Below are 24,146 nucleotides of genomic sequence, written 5' to 3'. Positions count from 1 at the left end.
CTCGAGACAGGTCTCCTAAGCAACCAAATTGGCCCGGTTGTTAGGGAGGGTAGAGTCACATGGGGTAACCTCCTTGTGGTCACTATAACGTGGTTCGCTCTCAGTGGGGGATGTGGTGAGTATACATGTGTATATATATGTAAAAATCATACAAAATAAGCACTTGTTACCAGGAAAGTCACCTGTATCGCTCATGCCAAAACTTTGATGTCTGGCTGAACACTTACACTGAATACGGGCATTACATTAGTTCAACGGCGCTCGCACACTGTTGGCACGCTAACATTCAGGAAATGTAACGGTTGCCTTAACAACCAGTTCACTTTACGATGATTCATTTAACATTATTGTTCTGAACGTTTTCAATCGTTCTTAGATAATAAAATGTCACTGTCTTTTGTAGTCACTAAAGACAGTGACATTGACAGTGACATGTCAACAGCCATTGAGTCACATGGGGCTGTTGACATTTCTATTGAGTTTCCTCCAATAATGTTCAATGCCAGAGTTGCATAAAGTTAATGTCTTTATTTATAAAAAAAGTGTTCAAAGAAATAAGGTCAGTTTAATGTTCCACTCACATGTAAATATAATCAAGTTCATTCATTATGACACTCATTACACACTCCTTTAACACAATGAACTGTTCCCATAATCTCATGAACACGATTCTTTAACACGTTCGCCATGAACATGGTCCAAAAATGTTGTTCTTTCCCGCCAAAAAACGCCACCCAGTGTGCAACAATGACATTTCAACAAATAAAAATACAATACAAGATACAAATATAATCAAATAAAGAAATGGCTCCTACACACCAGTCCCTTATTGTGAATGGCAGGCAGACAGACATTATAATTCATTTTAATAATTACAAAGGAGCCATAAAGTCCATTACAATGTAATTTCATTAAATCAATTTTCTTCGGGTCAGAGGTTTCTAGCACATGACCACTGTTGGGACATGGTCTTTACCACCAGTCCTTTTGTTAGTCTGTGTTTTCATGTAGAAGGCAAAGCTTTGTCACAGGCCTCTCAAGTATGCTGGTTTCATTTTGGCATAAGTCCATTCAGGTGTCAGGACAAATTTCCAGAATTCATCCCAGCAACCAGGAACCATGTGGAGCTGAAGAATCCACCATGATGACAATATCACCAGGACTGAAGCTTCTTCTTTAATCCACTTCTGTCGCTCCTGTAGCAAAGTTAAGTTCTCATGTACCCATCTTTTCCAGAATAAGTTGGATAAACACTGGACTTGTTCCCATCTTCTATTACTGTACAGTTCAGTTGTGTCACATAATAAAGTTGGTATGGAAATCCTGTTAGTAACATTAGAGCAGCCATTTCTGTACGGTTGCTGCTTCCTCGAAGTGGACCATTTACAACCCATCCCAATAGGGCTTTTACTGCATAGAGTCCATCTCCAGCACTATCTACAACCTCACAGGGTTCCTTTACCTTGGAAGCATGGACTCCAATTAACAAACCTACATCAGCACAAATGTGAGGAATTGTGGCACTGTTTAAATATGGCCATCTATACAGATCCCTTTGTGTGGCAATGTTGTCTCTGGATACAGGCATTTTATTTTGGGTGAAAACTTCTGGAAAACTGTAGGAGGTATTGTTATGAAGACCAGATACCTCAAGTCCTGCCAAGATGTAACAACTTATGGGCTTTTCTTGACACACTGTATTTAGAAGAATGTTTTTCTGTCCTTTCATATTTAACTTGTGATGCACAGGACTTGAGGTATCTGGTCTTCATAACAATAGCTTCTACAGTTTTCCAGAAGTTTTCACCCAAAATAAAATGCATTTAATGTCTACATTTTAGTCAAAAATTGTTGTGCTTTCCCACCAACAGCCCATTGTACAAAGGGGCCTCATTTGGTTCCTGGGAGGCAGCAGATCCCCTAACTCCGCCTCCACCCTAATTCTAACCAAATGGAGCCTGTAAGGCGGAGTACCCTCCCAGGAACTAACTGAGGCACTTTTCTACCATTGCGCCACCAAAAAAACGTACTTCCTCTTCCTCTGTGCTCACCTATATAGCACCTTCTATGTGCTCAAACGCCTCCCAGTGTGCAACAATGAAATTACAACCAAGAATAATACAATACAAGATACAAATACAAATATAGATGCAAGTAGCGATAAACGGGGTTCAAGCAGCATAGGTCCTTTTATTCCACATGTAATAATATGGTATTATAATTTAATTTATTTTATTTAATTTATTACTCATTCTAACTTTTGATGAAAAGGTTGCGTTGTCACCAAATTTGTATGGTGCAGTCAGAGTGTGGTGACAAGTACATACAAAGTTTTGTCAATAGGGCTCAGCATTACCGAATTATAGCCAGAGATGCTTTTTGACATCTTCCCATCAAATTCATCTGTGCGCTGCCACTGTTCAAGAGCCATTTAGTCTGTAAAAAAAGTCTGACGGCAGACAGGAAGTAAGGTTGACCAAGGCAAAATGGGTATCAGTATACTCGGAATGACTGAAGGAATCAAACGAGAGCACTCCCAGGGCGATGGGCCAAATTAATGAAACAAGCATTTTTACAGATTTCATTTTAACTTTTGACCACAAGGGAGCGCTGCCTCCGAACTTTATAGAGACCTTCAGGGCCAGGTGCCACAGATGCATACCAAGTTTCGTAACGCTATGCCAATGCGTGTAAAAAAATAGATCATTTCACGGCAAAATTCAAAATGGCTAACGCCCAATATAGCCGACATAGAACAATTCCAAGGAATCCACAGAGTCCAATCTTATGACTTTACTCCAAACTATTCAGAAGTTATAAGCAAAAATATAAATGTTTAATATTTTTTGACCACTAGGTGGCGCTGTGCCAAAACTGTGCCGTACCCTCAGGTCATGCCTGCGCTGACATATACCAAGTATCGTGTGAATATGCAAAAGCGTCGTGAAGTTACAGCCACCATGTGAAGCCCATTTTGGCGCAATCGTGGTCAACTTCGTTGAAGAGTTATTCAAAAATGGTTTGCTTTATTAAAACGTTTTTGAAATAATTTTGTCATCAGTGTCTCTAGATGATACACGACCAATTTCGTGCAAATCGCACATTCGGTCTAGGACAAGTTAAAAAAAAGTAGGTTTTACGAAAAATCGCAAAAGACAAAAAAAAATTCATGAAGGAATGTATAGGCATTTTGTTTGTCTTGAGCCAAGGATTAAATTGATATAAGACACGTGAGTCTCTGGCATACAGTTTAGGAGTTATTGCCAAAATATACTATTACTTTTTTGTTCACTATAGCGTCACCTATGGGCCGATTCCATGCGTATGGCTGGCCAGCCGGAGTACTACCATCCCTGAAAGTGTCTAGGCCTTACGGTACGGTCTGCACGATCTTTTGATGATTTTTTTGTAAACATTTATGCATTTCAATTCCATAACAAAATTCCATCAAATTGAATTGTATAATCTTTAACAAACAATTTTGTTAAAGAATTGTACAAATCAATTAAAATGTGTAAATCTTAAAAATAGGCTAAAAACCTTTTTGGAGTGTAAATGCAATTCATTCATTATGGGAAGAAAAAATAAAGCTGCCTTTGGTATTATCTGAAATCAAAGACTTTTCACAGCTGTTAAGGCACAACAATGAATAGCTAGCTCACCATAGTCTTTGAATGAAACGTAGCCCAAATGTTTCATTCATGTTGTCTATGTACATTATTTGTTTGCATTACATGCATTAAGACAGGCCTAAAACTCCACTTCCTGTAACAGATGTGATGAGCCAACATCTGAAACATTCTGTCTGAACACACAGAAAGCAAGATCTTCATTGGAAAGGTACGGTTGACAGCAAAATTGAAGCTTTCGAGAAGTCTTCATCAGTAGAAAGCTTTCATGTGTCTTTACAGGTCAAGCATTGGTAAAGATCCATCAGGATATGTCAAGCATCTTATATCTGCGATTCTCCCGTGCTATCATTGCCCTGTAGCGGTTGCTGTAAAAGACAAAGGAAAAACTTAGAAGCTGAACTTAATGCCAAAGTCTGCTAGTAAATGTTTTTTTTTTTTACCTGACTGTTACTGGACTGGTTGGTGCTGTATTCTGCTTTCCACTTTTGAGGCCAGATTCTGCTAAACAGCTTGTAGTATTCTCCTCTGACCTGAAGGGGGCGACACAAGTCAACAAAAGTAGGTGAGATCTTTTGAATTCAATTTAACCAGCAGTTCCTCTAAAGGTCTGAGACACACGTTTCATGTTTAGAAACAGAGGTTTAAGTTTTGTCAGTGTCTGGGGCCTGGGAAGCTCAGTGAGTATTGGTGCTGACTACTAAGCACCACTTAGGAGTCCTGACTCCAGTCAGGTCTCCTTAGCAACCAAATTGGCCCGGTTGCTAGGGAGGGTAGAGTCACATGGGGTAACCTCCTCGTGGTCACTATAATGTGGTTCACTCTCGGTGGGGCGTGTGGTGAGTTGTGCGTGGATGCCGCAGAGAATAGCGTGAAGCCTCCACACGACCTAGGTCTCCGCGGTAACACGCTCAACAAGTCACATGATAAGATGCGTGGATTGACGGTCTCAGACGCGGAGGCAATTGAGATTCATACTCCGCCACCCGGATTGGGGCGAGTCGCTACGCCACCACGAGGACTTGGAGCGCATTGGGAATTGGGCGTTACACATTGTGGAGAAAATAATGTATTTCTGTGGTGTGTGTGTGTGTGTGTGTGTGTGTTTGTACCGTTTTGGACAGGAGGCAGTGCAGGACGAACATGAGCACCCCCTGGAGGCAGCTGAGAATGGTGAAGAGGTATACCATGACCTGAGTTCCTTCTTCCTGAAAGAGGAAAAAGCCGAAAACCCACATCCCTCCAAGAACACACAACTGGGCCACCGCAGTCACTGTAAAACTCCTACATGGAAAGAGATCATTCATAACATTCATATTTAAGAATTTTGTGGATGCTTTAATTCAAAGCATCTTAATTAGTCAGCTTACTTATTCAAAGCAACCCAACTGAGACCCCGTTTCCACCTGGTATTATGATACATTTATGGTGATCCGATCACATGTGGTCACAGGAGACGCATTTAAATGACCAGATCAGCGATGTGTCTCACCTGACCACATGTGATCAGATCACCAGAGACGTCTTAATACCAGGTGGAGATGGGGTCTTAGAGTTGGGTAAGTAACTGAAAAAAGTAATCCATCAAATTCCTAATTACTTCTTTAAAAATTGTAACCAGACTACTTAGTTGATTATTTCAGCAAAAAAATCTGATTACATGATTTTGAATTGTAATGTGTAACACTATTTTATTATTTTAAAAGTAATTTTATAACAATCATTTGTAATCAGATTACACCCAACACAGAAATGAGTCGTACAAGAGCCAACAGCATCTATTTCAATCAGGATAAATAAAAAAAGTTTAAAATGTTGTTTTTTTTCATAAAGAAATCAATTAAAAGATTGATTGAATCTTTTTAAAAATAAAATAAAAATGAAATAAATATTCACACCTAATCTTGCGCAGTTTGGAGAGGTCTGGGTTGAGACTGGAGAATTTTTTAGCTAGTTTCCACACAGTGATGATGAAGAAAATACTGTTTATGATGATGATGATGCAGACGGGCACGAAAAAACTCAAGATAAAATAATTATCAAGAGAGAGCCAACAGCTGGAACACACACACACACACACACACACACACACACACACACACACACACACACACGCACACACACACACACACACACACACACATGGTACATTGTAAATCACATGGTTTAAATCTGCTAAAAGTTATTTTGTAAAGTAGTATATAGATGGCCTCAAAGCTAAATAAACATGGACCAAAAGTCAAAAAATAAAATATAATAAATAAAATGTTCTAGTTACAAAGAGGGGTGTGACCAACATAGCAGATATACACATTTCAGGGTTCCTTCTCTTTTCAAGGCATCATTTTCCAGGACATTTTATGTGCACAACAAGTGTAATATTTAAGCAAAAACACACGCATCCATTAAAATCTTGCTTTTATTTTGGTGTTTCTGTGTGTTTTTGACTGTTTCTCACCTTCAGATAAGCAGTTTGCTACATAATAATCACAGTTTGATTATTAATCCCCGTAAAGCTGTGATTTAATTGAATAAATACAAAGTCTGTATGTACTGTGCAGTTCAGTGTGCTTTCTGTCTATATATATATAATATAGATTGTGCGACGATCATGATGAGGTGTTTTCAGTGTACAAGCGGCTTCACACATTCATTTGGAAGCACACATCTCTTGCAAATTACAGTGGTAGGTCTAGTGTCATGGCAGAAGGGACACAAGGTCTCATTCCCTCCCTCAGATAACAACAGTAACCATGACCTTCCCCTTCTGTCACTCACTCGACGTTGTGTTGAATGTAGTGACACAAGGGGTCCCATTAAAAAGTGCCATGCACTAGACCGTGTTACGTGAACTGCTGACACAGGTGCAAGCAGGCTGCTGCGTGCTAGAAGCAACTGTATCGGCTGCACAACGCCCCCAGAAAAGGGGTCATATACAGACCTTAGGTTCCCAGCACCCCTGAGGAGGAACAGGTGCTACATGACTAGCATTGGAGCAAACCCAGCAGCCGCTGCCTTTTCTCTCTCTATGTCTCTCACACAGAGTGTGAAGCGGATATCTTAACGCTATGAAATGTGTCGGGGAAGGCGGTCTTTCCCGATCCTATTCTTTCAGGGGGAAAAGACCCTGCAGAGTCCTGCCCAGACTACGGGGAGGTGACATGTGGCAAATACACCACGTGGGTTGTGAAGCCACACGTGGGAATGGTGCAGCGGTAGGTCCTGCCTGATGAGGGAGGAGCTCTACAAACACGCCAACCGGGGGCAGTGGGAATGCCCAAGGGAGATGTGGGTCCACCGACAGGGGGACCATAGCATGGAAAATACATCACAGGGAGTTGCCTAAGGGAATTAAGCCTGTGGAGCCCTATCTCAGTACAGAACACTTGTGGCTCGTTGTGGGTCAGGTTGCAAATTTCTCAGCTGAATTTGCAGGCCAGAAGGCTAGAGAGGAGAACATCCAGGAAGCGATACTTAGTGGCTAACCTGGGAGAGAAAGCGCACTGGATCAACTTGGTGAAGGGTGCCTGAGTGCAAGGGGAAAACCCGGTCGGATGTTCCGCATTACCAAGTTCTACTGCTTCGGACCTAAAACACGGGACGAGACCGACTCAACCCTGAAATTGTAAAATCTCGCAAAGGTATTAGGTGTTGCCCAGCCCGCTGCTCTGCGGGTGTCTGCTAGGTACAGCTAGGTTGGCCAGTGCCCACGAGGATGCTACACTTCTCGTCAAGTGTACTCGAACCCGTAAGAGTCTGGAAGGCCAAGGAAATGGTGTCGACGACCCAGCGTTCCTTTTCCGACATCCGCCGAAGCAGACAAAGAGCTACTCAGAACATCTAGAGCTCTGCGTGCGGTCCAAATAGATACGCAAAGCACGTACCTGACACAGCAACGAGAAGGCTGGGTCTGCCTCCTCCCGGGGCAGCTTGCTTGTAGGTTCACAACCTGGTCCCTGAAGGGGGTCGTAGGAACCTTGGGCACATAGCCCGATCGCGGAAATCGACATTTAGTAATTTAGCAGATGCAGACTTACAAATGAGGAACATAACATCTGCAATCTTTTTCTTCCGGGAATACAGAACAAAATTACTGATGACTCATACTGCACTCACTCATTTCGTCCAATCAAATGCTCTGTAGTTCAAGAGTATCCCTCCCCCAAATAACACATACCTCTGACTAGCGATTGCAAGTAGCGATTAATGGCTGTGATGTAAATTAAAGCCTATTGGCTATCTAAAGAAACTTTCCAGCTTCTACTTTCAACAGGAAACAAGTGTGCTTGTCATGTCAGTTCATGGGGACTTTAACTACAGAAATAATTTATTTTATTTAAAAACGAATAATAAAAAAAGCTGGACTGAGTGATGTTTCATTTCAATTTCAGATTCTTGCTACTGTCCTGTACTGGCACATATACAGCTGTGTTCACAAAGACACACTTACTGTCGATCAGTGCCGTATCCTTCCCAATTCACAATTGCAGAGATAGCCACAATGACGAGAGGGGCTCCGTATCCGACGGCATACAAGTAGAGATGCTTAAGCGTGCTCTGAAACACCAGGACAACCATTCGGTACAGCTGCACTCCCTCCAGCAGCATCCAGCAGAACGCGGCCAAGAAGAAGAAATGCAGCAATCCAGCAACAAACGCACAAGCTCCCTGAACGGCAAAACACAGATCAAATCATCTCTGGACTTTGTGTTCAGCATGTGGTTGGACTCTCGTGTGCCCCTTACAATATCTTTCCTCTAAAGCAGGGATTAAAAACGAAACGTTTTTTATTATATTCACTATATTTTTTTCATTCAGGTTCCAGTTGCCTCCTTACTTAACATCTGGCCGGAGAAACCATGCATGTTTATGTAGTAATGAATTATAAATAGTTGTTAAAACGGTCTTCCGCATGTCACAGAAGGCTGCATCCATAATGTGCAATAAGGTAATGATATTTTAGATGCAGCGGTTTCCTTCACGATCAAAGCACATATTTATCTTGTTCAACTCAAATTTAAACCTAACGAAAATGTGCTGTGATAAAAGCTTTCGTTTGATTTCATGAACAAAAATGATAGGAAAAAAATATAAAGTTTTTGACCTGTTACCAGCATTTCTAATATAATGTTTTCACTCTGGAACAGTTGAAAGGGACATTCCATTTTCGGTTATGCTCTGCAAAAAAATGTATTCATTTTTGGTTTTCGTTCCTGAACAGTTTCTAGTCCCTGCTTTAAAGTGGGTATATAGTGGCTCCAAAAAGGTACTCATTTTTGCGTTTACAGATTATTCTACACACACCTTGTTGTAAGTACTGGAGATCCCGCAGAGGAAGACGAGGTCAGCGATGAAGAGGCACAAGCTCAGATGGAGGTGGATGCTGTTCCGGGTTCCTTGGATGAAACGGCAGAAGCGGAACGTCAGAATACACAGCAGTAAACAGATCAGAGACAGAACTAAACCCACACGAGTGATCAACACCAACGCAAACGTGTCCTGCAGAAGAAGTAGAGGAAATAAAGGGCAAAGGGGTGAATATTATAACAATGTTGATAAACTCTTCTTCACAACTGTCCAGTTCTGAGGTTTACCTTGATGGGGTAGAGAGCCATGAGCACTGCGAAACTGCTCAGGTGACTGCAGGAACACACTGTATGTGTGCTGTTAGACCACGCCCTCACACAGCCCCGCCCAGACCACGCCCCCTGAGCCTCATTCCAGTACACACAAGAGTATTTCATGCCCTTAGACTCCGCCCTCTCCTGAAAGAGAGTTTGAAGCAGCTGATTAAAGTAAGACAGTTCAACCTGCAGTTTTCAGAAAGGTGAGGATGTACGTAAAGCGCAATAGTATGGATGCTAATGTCTTCGATGTGTGTGACTCCAGTGAGTTCTTGTGCTGGTATTGATGATGTGTTGGGATTTTACCTGCACGTGTTTAAAGACGAGAGTAACAGGATCAGACAGGTGTTTTGTTTCTGGATTACTGATGATGGCTGTCACCACTCTCGAGTTGAGTTGATAAATAATGTTTCCCTCCTCCTGTGATATTTGGCTTATCTTGTTGAAAGAATCTCTGGATGTGTTTAGATCTTTATAACTGACCAGCGCCGCGAACGCAAAACCTAAAGACAAGCATTAAGAGGTTTTAGAAATGTTGATCTTTATTTTAGGAATTATAGGATTTTGGATCCACTTGGTCAAACCTACATGATAAATGCAACCTGAAGATAAATAACTGAAGATAAACTTTTCTTTGATAATTATTGATCTAGGGAGTTCTAGATGTAGTTCACAATAGCAGGTAACATTGGATGATATACAATCATTTACACATTTATACATTTATTTATACAGCCATTTAGCTGAAATATGATTGGCTGCTGGTGGCCAATCATTTGATATGAGTCATATTGTAGAATATGTAAACATTTGGCCCCAAATGGTAAATGGTCTGCACTTATATAGCGCCTTTTTAACCTTAACGGTATTCAAAGCACTTTACAATGTGACTCATTCACCCATTCACACACACCAATGGCTGCATGTAAGGTGCTAGCCTGCCATTGGGAGCAACTTGGGGTTCATGCTTCGGCATGTGGAGTCGTGTGGGCCAGGATTCAAACCACCAACCCTGTGATTAGTGGCCGACCCGCTCGACCACCTGAGCCACAGCCGACCTACAGGGAGCCCAACAAGAGGTTGCGGAGTTATGAGCATTTTTTTGTTGTAGCGCCCCCTATATGCAATTTTGTAAATCTGCTGTTGTATATGTGTGTCAATTTTCATAACATTTGGCCTTTTCGTTTGGCAGATATGGGTCAATACACACAAAATGGATGACGCCTGACCAATTCTTTGGCTTATATCTTCGCAACGCTTTGACAAATAAAAAATTTCTTTGCTAAGTTTTTGTCAAGAGGGTTTATATTAGACACACGCCAATTTTTGTGAGTATCGGATATACGGCCTAGGAGGAGTTCAAATTAGCGTGAATATTTTCATGACCAAAATGAAATCCACCGATATAAGACACTTGTGTGTGCGACAAACGGTTTGAGTTATGGGCCAAAACTTAAAAAATTATCACTATAGCGCCACCTTGAGGCCGATCGGGCCCAAACTTTGAAATGCTGTAGAATTCTGGGGGACAACCTTCCCTCAAAGTTTCAACTCTCTACTACTTACGGTTTGGTAAGTTTTAGGGCAGAATAATAATCCTGACAAATACAATAGAGTTTCAGCCGTTCAGGATTGAACCACTAATAATAACAATAATAAAAAATAAACAATATTACAGAATTCACGTACAGTCAAAGGACTTATTTGCATAATTTATTCAAATATATATATTTTTTTGTATATTTAAATTGCACCAATAAATGTATTAAAAGACAGCCCTACTGATTGTTAATGAAAGGAGTGTAAATTGTTACTTTATACACTTAAAATTAGAAGTAACATGCAAATAAGTACTGCATAAGAAATCCAAAGTAATCACGTTAGATTACATACAAAGTCTAAAGATAATGTTACCAATTACAATTTTAGTTGTATCATTTGTAATCAGTACCTGGATATGATTTCCCTACAACCGTTTTCCAGCTGGTGTTGAAGTGGGCGGAGTCTGTGCTGACAATGACACTCCCAGTGGGAGGAGCTTCACCACGCCTTACAGCCACCTCAGTGTCTGTGCATATATAGAGGTCACTCACTTATTTAAACATTACACTGCGGTTGAATCTGAATGTGTGATATGAAACACGTCATGTCTTATTTCTTTATCGTGTATCCGTCTGAAAAAATGAACTCTAAATGGACGTCCAAGTGTCTTACGAGTATTGTGTGTCTCGAATCTGGTTACAGGCTCTTTGAGTTGTGGTCCAATCAGACGCATGCTGTTCTCCATCGCACCCAGAAACTGACTCAAAGTTTCACTGTCAACAAGATTCCCCTCCGACAGCAGCTCATCAGAGGACATGCACAGATTCTGTGGAGTCAAACAGAAGCTTCATTCACAACTGAGGAATTCAATAAATAAGGTCATTTGCTTTGAACTGAATGTCATGTCACTCCAAACTCACAACACAAATGCATCACGATCACTGGCTATCCTGCTCAGCTGCTTTTGCTTGGCTCATGTACAGTGGTGGACGAAGTACACATACCATGTACTTGAGTTAAAGTAAAGATACTCAAGGTAAAATATTACTCAAGTAAAAGTAGAAGTGCTGCCTTTAAACATTCACTTGAGTAAAAGTACAAAAGTATTTGCCTTCAAATGTACTTAAGTATCCAAGTACTATGATTTTTTATGGCCATAATGTCCTATTATAATTTGTCACAAGACTCTTGCTTAACTCAGACTACATGAAGACTAATGTCACTCTTGGCACACCAATCTATTAATAAAATGACATTAATTAGTCAGATGTGTATATATATATATATATTTTTTTTTTATTGAATACATTTTTTGTGTATTTGATTTTGGAGGGAAGGGGACTGTTCCTATAAGGTATAATACATTTACAGTATTTACTGTATATATTTTTCTGGAGTGTCTATGGTCATAATTATTAACATCCTATTGTTATGATACATTCACATAAACCTGCACAACGCCATTAAAATATATATATGTGTGCGTGTGTGTGTATGTGTGTGTATTACATATATATATATACACACACACACACGCGCGCGCGCACACACACACACACACACACACACACACACACACACACACACACACACACACACACACACATACATACATACATAGAATATATATATATATATTCTATGTTATGGGAGCAGCCAATTTCCCTCCAAAATTAAACACAAAAACGTATTAATGCAGTGTTTCTGCAACTCCCCAGAAAGAAATGCTATTATATGCAAGTCATTTTAGTGTCAACATAATAAGCAATGTACATTATGCGTCAATATTTACCGATAATTGCTGCAATAATAGCTGCAATTATGATGATAACGACGGAACTTGCGACCATAGTTGGCTAACGATGCTTTTGGGAAACGCACCCCTGGTTCGCGCTTAGTAGATGCCGCCAAGGCAAGTTCAAAACAAAGCGCGCGCGCGCTGTACTGTGATTGGTGGCTCGTTTGACCAGTTACGTTTTTATCCACTCATAAATAAAAAGGAACGACTGATTTTGAAAATGTAGTAGAGTAAAAAGTAAGGTATTTGACTTTGAAATGTAGTGGAGTTAAAGTAAAAGTCTCCCCAAATTGAAATACTTCAGTAAAGTACAGATACGCAAAAAAGCTACTTAAGTACAGTAACGAATTACATTTACTTCGTTACTGTCCACCACTGCTCATGTAAAGAAAATATAATATACTGTATATGTGTAAGATCAGGATATGAACTGGATACCATTGCATGCTTTCATGAAACTTTATCACCACACCAACATTCGTTTTTTAAATGATCTTTTCTTTGGTCTTGTAGGCGAGGGCACCTAACGGGCCAGAGCTCATGAATGAACCAGTATTTCTGAACACATCTTATAAGCGTATGATTCATTCTCTGACTCATACTTCACATGCACTGAATCTCTCGCTGTTGACGACAGTGAGCTCTAGTTGAAGTGCGAGTAGATTTCACAACATAATAAAGATTTTAATAAAGGATCATTAGACTTGTTTCAGTTATGAACGACTCGCTCAAAACACATAAAGACATCTGTCGGTCGCTGAACGAATCAGTCAACGAATCTGAATGAATCTTTTGGTGAATGGATTAAAATCACTGTGTTGAAAGTGAAATTCATGTAGCCAGTAAAACAGTGTGCGGTGTGTGTGTGTGTGTGTGTGTGTGTGTGTGTGTGTGTGTCTGAACATGTGTGTGTGTGTGTGTGTCTGATCATGTGTGTGTGTGTCAGATTATGCATGTGTGTCTGATCATGTGTGTGTGTGTGTGTATGTGTGTGTGTCTGAACATGTGTGTGTGTGTGTGTGTCTGATCATGTGTGTGTGTGTGTGTGTGTGTGTGTGTGTGTCTGAACATGTGTGTGTGTGTGTGTGTGTGTGTCTGATCATGTGTGTGTGTGTGTGTGTCTGATCGTGTGTGTGTGTGTGTGTGTGTGTGTGTGTGTCTGAACATGTGTGTGTGTGTGTGTGTGTGTCTGATCATGTGTGTGTGTGTGTGTGTGTGTGTGTGTGTGTCTGAACATGTGTGTGTGTGTCAGATTATGCATGTGTGTCTGATCATGTGTGTGTGTGTGTGTGTGTGTGTGTGTCTGAACATGTGTGTGTGAGTGTGTGTGTCTGATCATGTGTGTGTGTGTGTGTGTGTGTGTGTCTGAACATGTGTGTGTGTGTGTGTGTCTGATCATGTGTGTGTGTGTGTCTGAACATGTGTGTGTGTGTGTGTGTGTGTGTGTGTCTGATCATGTGTGTGTGTGTGTGTGTGTGTGTGTGTGTGTGTGTCTCTGAACATGTGTGTGTGTGTGTGTGTGTGTCTGAACATGTGTGTGTGTGTGTGTGTCTGATCATGTGTGTGTGTGTCAGATTATGCATGTGTGTCTGATCATGTGTGTGTGTGTGTGTGTGTGTCAGATCATGTGTGAATTTCTGATCATGTGTGTGTGTGTGTCTGATCATGTGTGTGTTTGTGTTGTGTGTGTGTCTGAACATGTGTGTGTGTGTGTGTGTGTTTGTGTTGTGTGTGTGTGTGTGTGTGTGTGTGTCTGAACATGTGTGTGTGTGTGTGTGTGTGTGTGTGTCTGATCATGTGTGTGTGTGTGTGAGTGTGTGTGTCTGATCATGTGTGTGTGTGTGTGTGTGTGTGTGTCTGAACATGTGTGTGTGTGTGTGTGTCTGATCATGTGTGTGTGTGTGTGTGTGTGTGTCTGAACATGTGTGTGTGTGTGTGTGTGTGTGTGTCTGATCATGTGTGTGTGTGTGTGTGTCTGATCATGTGTGTGTGTGTGTGTGTGTGTCTCTGAACATGTGTGTGTGTGTGTGTGTGTGTCTGAACATGTGTGTGTGTGTGTGTGTGTCTGATCATGTGTGTGTGTGTCAGATTATGCATGTGTGTCTGATCATGTGTGTGTGTGTGTGTGTGTGTCAGATCATGTGTGAATTTCTGATCATGTGTGTGTGTGTGTCTGATCATGTGTGTGTTTGTGTTGTGTGTGTGTCTGAACATGTGTGTGTGTGTGTGTGTGTTTGTGTTGTGTGTGTGTGTGTGTGTGTGTGTGTGTCTGAACATGTGTGTGTGTGTGTGTGTGTGTGTGTGTGTCTGATCATGTGTGTGTGTGTGTGTGTGTCTGATCATGTGTGTGTGTGTGTGTGTGTGTGTGTGTGTCTGAACATGTGTGTGTGTGTGTGTGTCTGATCATGTGTGTGTGTGTGTGTGTGTGTCTGAACATGTGTGTGTGTGTGTGTGTCTGATCATGTGTGTGTGTGTCAGATTATGCATGTGTGTCTGATCATGTGTGTGTGTGTGTGTGTCTGATCATGTGTGTGTGTGTGTCAGATTATGCATGTGTGTCTGATCATGTGTGTGTGTGTGTGTGTGTGTCAGATCATGTGTGAATTTCTGATCATGTGTGTGTGTGTGTCTGATCATGTGTGTGTTTGTGTTGTGTGTGTGTGTGTGTGTGTGTGTGTCTGATCATGCATGTGTGTCTGAATATGTGTGTGTGTGTGTGTGTGTGTGTGTGTGTGTGTGTGTGTGTGTGTGTGTCAGATCATGTGTGAGTGTCTGATCATGTGTGTGTTTGTGTTGTGTGTGTGTGTCTGATCATGCATGTGTGTCTGATCATGTGTGTGTTTGTTGTGTGTCTGATCATGTGTGTGTTTGTTGTGTGTCTGATCATGTGTGTGTTTGTTGTGTGTCTGATCATGCATGTGTCTGTGTCTGATCATGCATGTGTGTCAGATCATGTGTGTGTGTGTGTTGTGTGTGTGTGTGTGTGTGTGTGTGTGTCTGATCATACATGTGTGTCAGATCATGTGTGTGTGTGTGTGTGTTGTGTGTATGTGTGTCTGATCATGCATGTGTGTCTGATCATGTGTGTGTGTGTTGTGTGTATGTGTGTCTGATCATGCATGTGTGTCTGATCATGTGTGTGTGTGTGTGTGTGTGTGTGTGTCTGATCATGTGTGTGTTGTGTGTATGTGTGTCTGATCATGTGTGTGTTGTGTGTGTGTGTGTCTGATCATGTGTGTGTTGTGTGTATGTGTGTCTGATCATGTGTGTGTTGTGTGTATGTGTGTCTGATCATGTGTGTGTTGTGTGTGTGTGTGTCTGATCATGTGTGTGTTGTGTGTATGTGTGTCTGATCATGCATGTGTGTCTGATCATGTGTGTGTTGTGTGTGTGTGTGTCTGATCATGTGTGTGTTGTGTGTATGTGTGTCTGATCATGCATGTGTGTCTGATCATGTGTGTGTTGTGTGTGTGTGTGTCTGATCATGTGTGTGTTGTGTGTATGTGTGTCTGATCATGCATGTGTGTCAGATCATGTGTGTGTGTGTGTGTTGTGTGTATGTGTGTCTGATCATGCATGTGTGTCTGATCATGTGTGTGTGTGTGTGTCAGATCATGCATGTGTGTCTGATTATGTGTGTGTGTGTGTGTGTCAGATCATGCATGTGTGTCTGATCATGTGTGTGTTGTGTGTGTGTGTGTCTGATCATGCATGTGTGTCAGATCATGTGTGTGTGTGTGTGTTGTGTGTATGTGTGTCTGATCATGCATGTGTGTCTGATCATGTGTGTGTGTGTGTGTGTTGTGTGTATGTGTGTCTGATCATGCATGTGTGTCTGATCATGTGTGTGTGTGTGTGTGTGTCAGATCATGCATGTGTGTCTGATTATGTGTGTGTGTGTGTGTGTCAGATCATGCATGTGTGTCTGATTATGTGTGTGTGTGTGTGTGTCAGATCATGCATGTGTGTCTGATCATGTGTGTGTTGTGTGTGTGTGTGTCTGATCATGCATGTGTGTCAGATCATGTGTGTGTGTGTGTGTTGTGTGTATGTGTGTCTGATCATGCATGTGTGTCTGATCATGTGTGTGTGTGTGTGTGTGTTGTGTGTATGTGTGTCTGATCATGCATGTGTGTCTGATCATGTGTGTGTGAGTGTGTGTCAGATCATGCATGTGTGTCTGATTATGTGTGTGTGTGTGTGTGTCAGATCATGCATGTGTGTCTGATTATGTGTGTGTGTGTGTTTTGTGTGTGTGTGTGTGTGTGTGTGTGTGTGTGTGTTACCTCCAGTAAATGCTCCCCTGTGAAATGCTCGGCATCTGAATCATTCAGAGACTCGCAGCTCTTCATCAACAGTGACAGTAAACTCTTCAGCTGCAACACAAAGCAAGTAAATAAGTAAAAGCCGAACAAGAGGATGCGTTTAAAACATCAATTTCCGCAACTGGAAAAACGTGACTGCATCTGTGTCACATGACAATGAAAACTTCTGGTTTCCATGGAACAAGTTTTATTAATTTCACATATTTTTGCAATAAAACATATAATGAGTGTTTGAAATGAAAACAGAAATATCTCCACTGCAATATGATAAACATTTTAAAAGCTTATTCTGGCTCATCCTAAATGAAAATCCTGGCGATTCTCCACTATATGGCCAAATACATCTGTCTGCATTTCTGTCCATCTCATAATTATGAAGACAAGAAGAAGTGTGTTGTACCTTTTCAGGTGTGTGGTGTGTCTCATTTTCAGGTTTAAATTGCTCACAGTTCATCTCTGTGCACGACAGAAACAAGGATTAAAGTGAGCCGTACATTAGTGAATATATAAGTGTATTCAAACACAAACTCATTACATTCACCTATGCATTTTGACTGATTGTTGCCATAGTTACTGTATCCACGGTGACAAATGCAGCTGTAGCTGCCTTGAGTATTGTTGCAAATAGCATGTGAGCCGCACCGATCGGCAACGTCTGCACACTCATCAATGTCTGTAAGAGACAAAAAGTAGGATTACATTACAGTCAGGTCTCCTTAGCAACCAAATTGTCCCGGTTGCTAGGGAGAGTAGAGTCACATGGGGTAACCTCCTCGTGGTCACTATAATGTGGTTATCGCTCTCGGTGGGGCGTGTGGTGAGTTGTGTGTGGATGCCGCGGAGAATAGCGTGAAGCCTCCACACACGCTACGTCTCCACGGTAACATGCTCAACAAGTCACGTGATAAGATGCGCGGATTGACGGTCTCAGACGCGGAGGCAACGGAGATTCGTCCTCCACCACCTGGATTGAGGCGAGTCACTACGCCACCACGAGGACTTACAGCACATTGGGAATTGGGCGTTACAAATTGGTGAGAAAAAAAAGAAAGCTCATCTGTTATGATGTTGTTATTAATATATTTAGTATTATTAGGATGAGCAGGACACTGGCGCTCACCTGTACAGTTTGAGTTCTTCTCATGTTTATAGAAACCTGAAGAACAGCTGCAGGAGAAACTGCCAGACGTGTTAATGCAAGTGCTGTGAGCGCCACACACTGATGACTCACACTCATTCACATCTGCAACACACACACACATACACACACATGCATGATCAGAAACACACACACACACACACAGTTTAACAAACAATCGAAAATATCCAATTGTACTCTACTCAGTTAATGCATGTTGTGAAAATAAGTCACATGGGTCATAGCAGTGAGACCCGTCACCTTCACATGTGCCGTTTCCTCCAGGTGTTATCTGGTACCCAGAAGGGCACCTACACTTAAAAGAGCCAATGGTGTTCTCACACATCGAATGAACAGAGCACACGGATTCATTCTCAATGCACTCATTTATATCTGACAGGAGAGAGAGAGATTTGAATTCAGTTGAGTTCTAGTGTTTCAATGTGCTGAACTCTTTGTAATGCTCTCCCGTACCTTTACACTCGCCGGTTGTCACAGTGAAATTGACGGTTCTGGATCGAAAGCCTTCATGACAGATGCAGTAGTAACTTCCCTCTGTATTTACACAGTGTGAATGATCACCACACAGATTCACAAATGATTCACACTCATCTTCATCTGAGAAAGAGCGAGAGAGAATGAGGAATAAAACACGTCATCGCTTACAAAGTCAACCCTCAAATAAAAGTCTGTCCAACGAATGGGGAAAACGTTTCTCAAGACACAAGTTGTTTTAACTGGAAATGGCACCTTATTCGGGGTTCAATCCACAGCATTTGTGTCATAATGTTGATTACTACAAAAACTTATTTTGACTTGAAAGCAAAAGTCTGGGTTACATGAAGTCTCAACTTGCAGCAAATTTGCCGCTGGATATTTTCACATGCAGATGAGCTTTTGATTCGCCGCAAATGTTTGATTCCAGCAAACCTTTGGCAACAATGGACAATTTGCCACAAGTTCGCCCCAAAGCATGTGAAAATTATCAGTGGAGAATTTGCAGCAAATTTGCCATGAACTCTCGGTTTCTGTAAGAGAAGTGGAGCGCTTCCAATGGAAGTCAATGGGGTTTAATCTGTAAACATTAAAATACTCAAAAGTATAGACACAAGACGTAAACAATATGTGTGTTAACATGATTTTACTGTCATTAAAACACTTACTGACCGCATCTTGTAAAGTTATAGCCAATTTTACAACTTCGTTGCCATGACGATGTAATGTCGACAAACCCTAAAACGACTAAAAAGAAATGTAAACAACTTTACAGCTCATATAATACATACGTTTTAAGTGCTTTAATTATAAGCTTCACATTTCTGTGTTTAAACCCTCCATAAATTGCCCCATTGACTTCCATTATAAGTGTCTCACTGGAACACACATTTGTGCCTTTTGTTTAAGAAAAGGAGGGATGCGTCAAAATACATTTCTATGGTAATCAACATTATGAAACAAACGCTGTCGATTGAGTTTAACTTGTACTGAACCTGGAATATTCCTTTAAAAATGCAGTAATATTGTATTATTACTTAAAGAGCGTGATGTTTCATTATTCAGCAAAACAGTGAAACTGATATTTAAGTGAAGACATTAACTTTACATTGGGGGTGAGATGCACACATAAACAACACAAACGACTGATTGAAACTGCGCGTTTGGTGTGAACGGCCCTTGTACTCATGCAGTGACATACAGACCAGTGACCAAATGTTTGTATTGCACTTCACACTTCAGGGCGATCCTTACCAACACATTTCTTTTTATCAAATCTGAATCCGATGGCACATCCACTACATGATGGCAGAACGAGACCTGAGAAGACAAAGAAAACACACAGGTGTGAAACACAGTAAATATATCTGTGTGAGGGGGGTCAGGACCACTAGTACTCAACTCACACAGCAGAACTGTTTCCTTCGACTGTCTGAGGCCCTTAATACTCCATAAACCTGCCCTGGGTTAAACGAAAGCTTGTTCTCTTTTGCACCTGAACAAAGGCTGAATGGCTATAAAATACACATTCAATGTTGAACTCTGCACCTTTATATGGCTGTGCTGATAAATCTGCTGGAGAGGTTGTGTTTGCTGCGCACTTTAAAGGACTGTTAAAGCCGTCCCAGTTTAACATGCAGACACAACTCTACTGTAAGAATCCCTTTTGGATGTTCATTTTCTTGTCTCTGTGATGTTAACAAATTCATGTTTGTTATGAGCGACCCATCAAGCCAGACTCAACAAAACACTGATTCATCATCAACAGAATACTATCAGATGTTGTCAATTGAGCATTACCAGAAATGAACCCAGAATATTCCTGTAAAGACAGATCACTGCGTATGTGAGACTGCATGTTTGCATTGGCCTCCATCTAAAGACAGAGGCGGCATGTACATCTGATAAGAGAATTCTACAGTAAAACACATTAACACACTTTAAACTGAGAGAAGAAACATGTAAGTCAGACAAAGAAGCAACTGTACAATTGTGGCAGGGTGGAGGGTGGGGCCGGGTCGTGATCCTACACACCCAGTCCCGTATCCTCTCTCTCTCTCTCACTGCCGCATTGGCCTTTTCCCTCTTTTAAATTTTACAGTGTTTTGGGGGGTACTACACTGTTACAGGAAGTACTCCCCCATATTTTAATATTTCTGTTTCCCTCCCCTTGTCCAGATAGATGGGGATGACCTGCCGGCAGATGGGGCTTAGAACACGCCCTCCCCCAGTGAAAGAGCGGGGGGTCCTCTGCCTGAGAGAACGAGGGAGGAATGTGGCAGGGCGGAGGGCAGGGTCGTGATCCTACACACCCGGTCCCGTATTAGGCTAATCAAGCCTCCGAGAGGGATAAAGGCCGACTGTGGAGGATTGTGCGGGAGAGAGAGATCGTTTACGGACATGTCCATCGTTTGTGTTTGTGTTTGTGTCTTTTGTTTAAGTTTTTAATTAAACTTATGATTTATATTGTCAAGCCGGTTCTCGCCTCCTCCTTTCCCTTGAACTACTTTACAACAATACTTTGGATTACTTCTTCAGCACTGGTAGATTTTTTTCACTTGTTTTGACTATTTGTGACTATAAAAAAGTACAGTAAGTCAAAACACACATGTTACAAATACATTCTCTGAAAAACCCAAAAGCAGTGTACTTCCTTCTGCCAGTTGAGGAAGTTCAACCTGCCACAGGTGCTGCTGAAACAGTTCTACTCTGCAGTCATTGAGTCTGTCCTCTGCACTTCAATAACTGTCTGGTTTGGTGCAGCTACGAAATCAGACATCAGAAGATTACAGAGGACAGTTCGGTCTGCTGAGAGGATTGTTTGTTGCCCCCTGCCCCCCTTCAAGAACTATACACTTCCAGAGTGAAGAAAAGTGCTGGTAAAATCACTCTGGACCTCACTCACCCAACACACTACCGTTCTGAACTGTTGCCTTCAGGCCGGCCGGCTTCAGAGCTCTGAACACCAGAACTGTCAGACACAGGAACAGTTTTTCCCTCAGGCCATCCATCTAATGAACAATTAAATTGCCCCATTGAGCAATAATTATGTGCAATACACAGTTTAATTCTATTTATATTATCCAACATATCCACTTCTGCCATTACTTACATTGCTCTGTACATAATATACAGTTTTTTGTTCTTTATATACAGATTGTATTAGATTTGCACTACGTGTGTGTATGAAGGTGAGTGTATGTATAATTATTTATTTTGTGTTCTTTTTTGTTTTTAGTTTTTAATTACCCATGTCTTGCTGCTGTTTTTGGTGTTGTTTGTATTGTTGTACACTGGAAGCTCCTGTCACCAAGACAAATTCCTTGTATGTGTGAGAATACTTGGCAATAAAGCTGATTCTGATTCTGATTTTGCACTAATGTCAAAGATCTTACTAGAAAAACTAGATTCAACATGAATGTTCTTGATAATAAATATGATCGTGTCTGGTCACATATGCCTGTAAAATGGCTAGAAATAGCATTTTAGCTTAGCGTAAAGCTAACAATTTACACACGGTTTATTTCTATTTCTTCTGCTTCAAATGTACTTCTCAATTGGAATTCAATTCTTCCATCCAGCTGTTGTTAAATGTACATGTATATTTAGTTTTTTTCACCGGAGCACCAGCTGAGACTTCTCCTCCCCTCTACCAGTGATGCTTGATTTAACATCCCGCGTCTACTGCCTGCGCGGATATCAACAGCGCAACTGGGTTGTAGGTTGCCAGATTGTGGTCACAAATGATATGTAATGTGTATGATGTGTCGATTGTGTGAGTAGAATGCGTTTCATTCAAGATCTGGCAACTGATATTTGTACATCTAACGTAAGTTGAGCGTTTTGGACACTTTTGAAAAAAAAAGTGGGAGGCACATATACAAACTGTTGTAATTCCTACACCGTTCACCTGATTTGGATGTAAATACCCTCAAATTAAAGCTGAAAGTCTGCAGTTAAAGCACATCTTGTTCGTTTCATTTCAAATCCATTGTGGTGGTGTAAAGAGCCAAAAAGATTAGAATTGTGTCGATGTCCCAATATTTATGGACCTGACTGTATATATAAAATACATACAACCACATGTACTATTTGCAAATCATTTCCTCTTTAGTCACATCCATGTCTTATCTTGCTATCCTCTGGCATCTGGGTCACTTTGTTGAGCAGTGGTGTAAAGCAACATGCAGGTCATCACTGGTGGAGATTAAACATTACAATAAACATTTAACCCTACATTAAAGGAAGGAATATTCCAGGTTCAATACAAGTTAAGCTCAATTGACAGCATGTGTGACAATGTTGATTACCACAGATATTATTTTCAGCTCATCCCTCCTTTTCTTTAATAGAAGTTAAAATCTGTGTTCCAGTGAGACACTTCCAATGCAAGTCAATGGGGTTTAATCTGTAAACATTAAAATACTGTTTCAAAAGTATAGACACAAGACATAAACAATATGTGTGTTAACATGATTTTACTGTCATTAAATCACGCACTGACCACATCTGTGTAAAGTTAGAGCAAATTTTACAACTTCGTTGCCATGACGATGTAATGCCGGTTTACCCTAAAAGGACTGTAAATAGTTCTCATAGTGTTGTAAATGAAGCGGATCATTGAGGCTGTGACTCATAATGTTTGTCAGCTGAGGGCGCTATTGTGCCACTGTTCAATTTGACAAACATTGCGCTCTTTTGCTCAGTTTTGGTCTCAAAATGATCTTTGGAGGCGGGGGTTTGAATGAGGGGCGTGGCTAATTCGATGGCTCAGTCGCGTGAAAGCTTCAGAAGCTAAAATCAATTACAGCACCTTTAATACTTATTTGAGCGCCACGATTCAGATTGTACATTTAGTCCGGCTCTGCGCAACATTAAAACGCATATTCTATCTTCAAAAACACTCTATATGAGCAAATTTTATGTCACTCCAGTAATTTTGGGATGGACTTCATAGACTAAAAACGAATAATTACCTTTACAATTTAATAATTGACAAACATATTTGTTCAGGAATGTATTCATTAAACACATGACTACTGTTACAGGCCTAATTATTATGTAACTGGATAATATTTGACCAAAAACAATCATCTCCCTCTTCATCTATGGACTAGTCTTGGCTTGCTCACATGTTGATACTATGACACCAATTTCTCTAAAGCTGCTCTGAAAGAGGAATATGTATCATGTGATATCTCTCCCGTTCATGGAGATTTCTAATATCCTCTAGTTTAAAGAACAGTCTTTGTATAACACAGATTTATGGCCTTATCTTCGGGTTTCCAGCTTCAACATGTTGCAGATACACAAACACAACACATAAACTCACCCAAAAGAAGAAGTGTCCATTTCAGTTCCATATTAGCAAACACTAAGAATAACTGCTATTTTAAAACACAGTCTTTTAGGAAACGTCCTGCTGTGAATATGATATTCCCAAAGGAAATGTGTATTCCTGTAAGACATTAGAAATTCCCCTCATTCACGTTCTGACTTTCACTTCACGTCCTGAAAGTCTTCAGTCCTTTCAAAACTCTCTGTCCGTCTCTCTTGTAATGTGTCCAAGTACATGTGAACTGAACATTGTAAACT

General features: G+C 40.9%; 1 protein-coding gene across 2 annotated transcripts; it reads right to left on the bottom strand.

Moving 5' to 3' along the window:
- Positions 1-513: 513 nt before the first annotated feature.
- adgre5b.3 (adhesion G protein-coupled receptor E5b, duplicate 3) lies at positions 514-24,146 on the bottom strand. 2 transcript variants are annotated; one of them, XM_052137624.1, is made up of 18 exons: positions 23,884-24,146; positions 19,806-19,871; positions 18,531-18,674; positions 18,318-18,449; positions 18,039-18,161; positions 17,460-17,591; positions 17,319-17,374; positions 16,880-16,969; positions 11,468-11,621; positions 11,205-11,321; positions 9,560-9,756; positions 9,224-9,394; positions 8,934-9,128; positions 8,080-8,297; positions 5,528-5,686; positions 4,742-4,913; positions 4,073-4,162; positions 514-3,997 (listed from the first exon to the last, which is right to left on the bottom strand). In XM_052137624.1, exons 1-18 carry the CDS (start codon positions 23,912-23,914, stop codon positions 3,953-3,955), a joined length of 2,292 nt encoding a protein of 763 aa, XP_051993584.1. In that variant the 5' UTR covers positions 23,915-24,146; the 3' UTR covers positions 514-3,952. The 2 variants fall into 2 exon arrangements, with proteins under 2 accessions (XP_051993584.1, XP_051993585.1); XM_052137625.1 differs by lacking the exon at positions 18,318-18,449.

Source organism: Xyrauchen texanus, chromosome 11 (genome assembly GCF_025860055.1).
Source record: "Xyrauchen texanus isolate HMW12.3.18 chromosome 11, RBS_HiC_50CHRs, whole genome shotgun sequence".
NCBI classification, from domain to species: Eukaryota; Metazoa; Chordata; class Actinopteri; order Cypriniformes; family Catostomidae; genus Xyrauchen; species Xyrauchen texanus.
Note: the sequence above shows the minus strand (reverse complement) of the source record. Positions and strands in the feature narration are given on the sequence as shown.